The sequence below is a fragment of the Otolemur garnettii genome, unplaced genomic scaffold, assembly GCF_000181295.1.
Source record: "Otolemur garnettii isolate 467f Iridium unplaced genomic scaffold, OtoGar3 scaffold00153, whole genome shotgun sequence".
Lineage (NCBI taxonomy): Eukaryota > Metazoa > Chordata > Mammalia > Primates > Galagidae > Otolemur > Otolemur garnettii.
This window is the reverse complement of record NW_003852548.1, coordinates 1713956-1719641: the sequence shown is the minus strand read 5'-3', so window position 1 is coordinate 1719641 and position 5686 is coordinate 1713956. Positions and strand designations below refer to the sequence as shown.

Sequence of the window (5686 nt, the reverse complement as noted above, 5' to 3'; positions counted from 1 at the left end):
ATAAAATTAGAAAGTAGAAATAGGACAATAAACTTCAAATGACTGAAATATACACACACACACACACACACACACACACATATATACCTCTAGGAAATCTGATCAAATTGAAAGGAAAAAAACACATACAACATTAGTAACAGGACAGGAGACATCACTTCAGATAGGTAGTAACATAAACTAGTTACAGTGCAATGATATGTCTAAGTGTAGAGCAACATCCTTAAATATTCTGGGGAAACATGTGAGGCCCTAGGAAAAGAGTATGAAAATGGATGGAAAAAGTTGTTTTTTTTTTTTTTTTCTTGGTTTTTGGCTGGGCTGGGTTTGAACCCACCACCTCCAGCGCCCTACTCCTTTGAGCCACAAGTGCTGCCCTGTGAAAAAAGTTCTTAAGGGACCAGAGAGCATAGGAAAAAAAATAGGAAAAGTAGTTGAAGCCTATCATTTGAGATACGCCAGTACGCACAGACAGGGCTACCAGACATATCTCCACTGGCACAGGAGGCCTGGCCAGGGGTGGCAAAGGCAGATGCAGCAGAGGTCCCCATCCTCTTCTAGCAAGCCTATGGGTGTGAAATGAGCAGAACAAGATGGGGACTGAATGAATAGGGCAGGCCAGAGAGGACAGGGCAGACCAGAGCAGGTGGTGCCAGGAGGGGTCCAAGACATGATGGGTAGGTTAGACCTATAAGAGACTGGAATAGGTCCAGGCTAACAGATAGAGCTGGGACCTTGTCGGAAAGCCAGCAGTGGAACAAGATGGGCAAGGCAGGGAAAATGGTACTACTCTGAATTCTCCTCCGTGTCCCAAAGGGGAATCATTAAGGAGGACTGCCCTGTACTTGCCAATCCCCAGTCTTCCTAAGAGATATTAAAAAGGCAGGACTGAGGCTCGGTGCCTGTAGCACAGAGGTTACTGTGCCAGCCACATTCACTGAGGCTGGCGGGTTTGAACCCGGCCTGGGTCATCTAAGCAGCAATGACAACTCCAACAACAACAACAACAAATAGCCAGGCATTGTGGTGGGCCCCTGTAGTCCCAGGTACTTGGGAGCCTGAGGCAAGAGAATCGTTTAAGCCCAAGAGTTGGAGGTTGCTGTGAGCTGTGACGCCACGGCGCTCTACCCAGGGCAACATAGTAAGACTCTATCTAAAAAAAAAAAAAGAAGGAAGGAAAAGAAAAGAAAAGAGGCAGGACTGGGCCGGTTGTGGTGGCTCATGCCTATAATCCTAACACTTTGGGAGACAGAGGAGGGTAGATAGCTTCAGCTCAGAAGTTCAAGATCAGCCCTGAGCAAGAGCAAGACCCTCATCTCTACTAAAAATAGAAAAACTAGCCAGGTATTGTGGTGTGTGCCTGTAGTCCCAACCACTTAGGAAGGTGAGGCAAGAGGATCTCTTGAGCCCAAGAGTTCGAGGCTGCTGTAAGCTGGGACTCTGTCTCAAAAACCAAAACAAACAAACAAACAAAAAACCCTTGTTCTTGCAAAGTCCATTGAAAAAACTCTCAACGGTGGAGATGAGGGCAGGGCACATCCTCTGCATCAAGGAAGGATCAAGGAAGAGAGAGAAAGAGAGATGAAGGGATAGATGGGAACAAAGAAGTTTCGCACATCCCTCCCTCAAAGGCAGGTAGACAAAGAGACAGGAGGCCAAGTGGCAGACAGAGAAGCACGGACAGAAACTCCAAAAGGCCCTGAGCAAAAGATGCATGGAACAAGAGGTGTGTTGGGGCACTTATGGGAACACAGTATTAGATGTAGGTGGAGCAGGGCTTAGCTCCCTGCCCTGGAGCGCAGGTCAGCGGTGAGTGGGTCATGCTGGGTCGTCTGGTGAAGCATCAGGCCCAGCAGCCCTGCCCGGTTCATCATAGCTGTGCGCACCTTCTGCTCCTGCTCAACCAGCTTTTCCAGCTTGTGCAACTGTAAGAGTTGAGCTTGAGAGGGGGATTCCTGGACCCTCTCCCGCTCCCCGCCTACCCCTCAGCCTTGAACCTACCGCCCGCACGCGCTCCAGGTCCACCTCGGCACGACGCAGCTTCTCCCAGCAGTAGTGGTGATTGCACAGGCGCTTGGGGAGGCGACAAAAATCACCTGTGAACTCAAAGACATTGTGCACTAGCGGGCAACCGCACACCTCATCGTTGGGTACCTGTGGGGAAGAATTAAAGAGGTTGAGCTACGGAGGATGGTAGCCAGGGATGTGATCAGCCAGGCACAGTGAGAGCAATAGGTGAGTGGAGGGGAGGGCGGAGAAGAGAGGCACAAATGGGGTATGATAAGGTAGGAAAGATGGGGGCACAGGGCTGACCAAGCAGGGATGGAGGGATGGAGGTAATCAGGCAGGAAGGAGATAAGAATGGAAAGAGATCAAACGGGCAGGAGGGGGCAGGAAGAGGGTAGGACTGAGGGAGGCCAGCAAGGGGAACAGAAGAGTGGGACATGTTGAGGCAGGGAGGAGGTGAGACCCACAGTGGGGGTGTGGGGAGTGGGAGTTGAAGCAAGGAAGATAACTGGGGTGGGAGGCAGGGAGAATAAGAGTGGGAGAGTCAGAAAGTAAGAAGAGAACCTCAGGGTGCCACGCAGGGAGGAGGGGAGGAAGTGGGGTGACTAGGCAGGGCAGGCCAGGAATGGAAGATGTTCAAGCAGGGAGAGGAGAAGAATGTAGGGGTGAGTATGCAGTGGGGAGGGGAGGGGCCCTCTGGAAGAAAGACAGGAGGCCAGGCAGAGAGATGTAAGAACAGGGGGCAGTCAGGCCAGGAGGAGGGAACATACAAGGCTGGTTGGAAGATACGGTGGGATGAAGGTGGTCAGGCAATAGGGAGAGAAAAGTCTCACCTTAGGATCCCGAGAGTGCTCGGGGCACAGCACTTGAAGTCGCTTACAGTACCTCTTACTCTGTGGGTCATAGACATCACAGAAGAGACGTGTGGCCCTGTGGGGAGGTGGAAAGTGAAGTGCTAAGGGTTAGGAGGCCCCACCCCAACTCTGCGATGCTCTGCCCCTAACAATATCCGCCACTGCCCCAGAGCCCACCCACACCCTGCCCTGGCCCTGCTCCTCCTTCCTGTCCATGGGATGCCTTTTACCTTGACTAACACCCAAACTCACCCTTCAATGCAAGTAGGATTCAGGGACCCAAAGGTTGTCTGGCACTCGTACTGGGAAGAAAGAGCACAAATGGGAGGAACATGCTGCATGCCCTCCCATGATAAAGCTCCAAATGACACATCTGTCCCCTGTAAACCCCTATGCTCCTGACTGCACAGCCAGCGTCCCTTACTCCACCACCACTGGCTAACCGGCCCACCTTGGTTCCGACACTGGGGATGGAGGAAGAGCACACACGTGCGGAGCCATGTGCGCTGTCCAACCCGGCCTGTGGACCCTGCCCATGCCCGACTCCACCCAGCCAAGATTCTTGCACCATCTGACTCCCAGCTAATGCTCCCACCTTGGCAAAGCAGCGCTCCATGTGGCGCAGGGCCACACGCATACTGATGGATTGCCCGCAGGAGACACAGAAGATCTTCAGGTCAGTGCCACCCTTGTCACCGTTTTTGATCTGCACCAGGCAGAAGAGAGGCCAGTGAAGGAGTGCAGGGTGGGATGGGCAGGGCAAGATACCAGGTACCTTTATGCTCCACTCATTCTGCTCTCTCACCTCCTCCTCAGTGTACATAGCCTGTTGTTTGCCACGCAGAATGATGGCCTCGAGTTCTTGGAAATGGCATTCCATGTCCTTGAGGTGAGTGTGGATATCCTGCTGCTCACGGTGGATGCGCTCAAGCATTTTCTTGCCATACTCATCAGCAATACAGGGGTTCGTCTGCCACTGCTGGATGCGAAGGGGCAGGATCTTATAGATGCGTCTGGAAGGGTTGACAGCAGAAATGAAATGGGTGGATGGGGCATCAAAGGAAGAAGAAATAGATGAGCTGGTAAATGGCTAATGTGAAGATTACTGAATGGTGGCTCAGAGAATGTTGGTAGGTAAGTAATTAAACTGGGGACGGATGGAGGTGACTACCCAAGGCGGGGTGGGGGGGGTGAACGATGGGTGATTAAGTGAGTGAGTGGCTCAATAACTGGATTTACAGATGCCACAAATCACATCTTAACTTCACCTTTTGTCCCTTAACCTGCAGGGGCACTCACTCAGCTGCCAGCTTCATGCCACAGTCATCTGAGCAGTACTTGGAGCCTGGCCGGGTGGCATACACACAGCCAGGGCCCAAACACTGCCGTAGTGGGGCTGGGTCTTCAGCATGTGTCTGCTCCGCGTCTGTCTCCACATCTATGTACTCCTGCTCGTCCTCCTGCTCCTCCTCCTGCTCCCGCTTCCGCTTCTGTTTCTGCTTCTGCTCCTGCTCCATCTATGGGGCAGGAGGGGTCAGGGCAGGGCCAGGAGGGTCAGCATCAGCCTTAAGCCCTGCACACCTGCCCTGCATCCACCTCCAACCGCTGCCTCCATGACCACCCCACCATTCCTGTCACCTTCCACTCGACCTCTTCCTTCGAATCCTTCACGTGTTTCTCACTCATCGCCTGCTTCTGCAGCACAAGACCCAGGAACAGGTCCTTTGCAGTGTCACCCACCTAGGGCTGCAGACCAGGAAAATACTGACAGGCTCATAATGGATTTCGTTTCTCAAAATGATCTTTGGACACTCCCTGCCTCCTCTCGCCTTGTTGCTGACCCTCACTGCCATCATTGTCCCTGACATTCCACCTCGGGACTGTGCCACACATTCAACAGGTTTTGTTTGTTTGTTTTGTTTTTGTTTTTTTTAACTTTTTTTTTTTTTTAGAAACCGAGTCTCACTTTATCGCCCTTGGTAGAGTGCCGTGGCAGCATCACCCAGCTCACAGCAACCTCCAACTCCTGGGCTTAGGTGATTCTCTTGCCTCAGCCTCCAGAGTAGCTGGGACTATAGGTGCTCACCACACAACGCCCAGCTATTGTTTTGTTGTTGCAGTTTGGCCGGGGCCAGGTTTGAACCCGCCACCCTCAGTATATGGGGCCGGCGCTCTACTCACTGAGCCACAGGCACCACCTTGTTTTGTATTTGTTTTGAGACAGAGTCTCAAGCTGTCACACTGGTAAGAGTGCTGTGCCATCACAGCTCACAGCAGCCTCAAACTCTTGGGCTTAAGCGATTCTCTTGCCTCAGCTTCCCAAGTAGCTAGGACTATAGGGGGCTACCACAACACCTGGCTATTTTGTTGTTGTTGTTGCAGTTGTCATTGTTGTTTTAGCTAGCCTGGGCCAGGTTCGAACTCGCCAGCCTTGGTGTATGTGGCTGGTGCCCTACTCACTGAGCTATGGGTGCCGCCATTCAATAGGTTTTGATTGCCAAAAAATTGTTCTGCAAGATCCTGGTATAGGATGCTGTCCCAAGGCAGCTCTTTAGGCAGCAGCTGGAGTGTGGCTGTTGCTTCAGGTGCCTCCTTTATTTTCAGTGGTACCACTGCCATCTGGTACTTCTAGGCCAGCCTGTATTTCTGTGATTATAGCAGCTGTAAGGTGGGCAGTGACCACTGTGACCACTGCAAGGTCTCTGAGGGTGTTACAGGCCAAGATCTGAAGGCAGACCCTCAGCATCAGCCCCACTCCCTATCTACCCTGTGTCCTGGACTAGATGACAAGTAGGATTCCTGTGCTGCTAGGAGGAGGGCTCTTG

The 5686-nt window shown here is 52.2% G+C and overlaps 1 protein-coding gene across 1 annotated transcript; it reads right to left on the bottom strand.

The window, feature by feature from the left end:
* Positions 1 to 1778: 1778 nt before the first annotated feature.
* Positions 1779 to 5480, bottom strand: LOC100944988 (CXXC-type zinc finger protein 1-like). Its single transcript, XM_003799680.1, has 9 exons — positions 5322 to 5480; positions 4533 to 4601; positions 4161 to 4378; positions 3667 to 3874; positions 3457 to 3567; positions 3114 to 3163; positions 2841 to 2937; positions 2002 to 2154; positions 1779 to 1925 (listed from the first exon to the last, which is right to left on the bottom strand). The coding sequence occupies exons 1-9, from the start codon at positions 5478 to 5480 to the stop codon at positions 1779 to 1781; spliced, it is 1212 nt and encodes a 403-aa protein (XP_003799728.1).
* Between the last annotated feature and the right edge of the window lie 206 nt (positions 5481 to 5686).

Bases quoted from the DNA above. Each gene is read 5' to 3' on its own strand.
- LOC100944988 (XM_003799680.1), bottom strand. From the start codon at position 5,480: ATGGCAGTGGTACCACTGAAAATAAAGGAGGCACCTGAAGCAACAGCC. The intron at 2,938-3,113 runs GTGAGTTTGGGT...ACCTCCCCACAG, and splicing joins AATCCTACTTGCATTGAAGG to GGCCACACGTCTCTTCTGTG. The intron at 1,926-2,001 runs GTAGGTTCAAGG...CAACTCTTACAG, and splicing joins ACCTGGAGCGCGTGCGGGCG to TTGCACAAGCTGGAAAAGCT.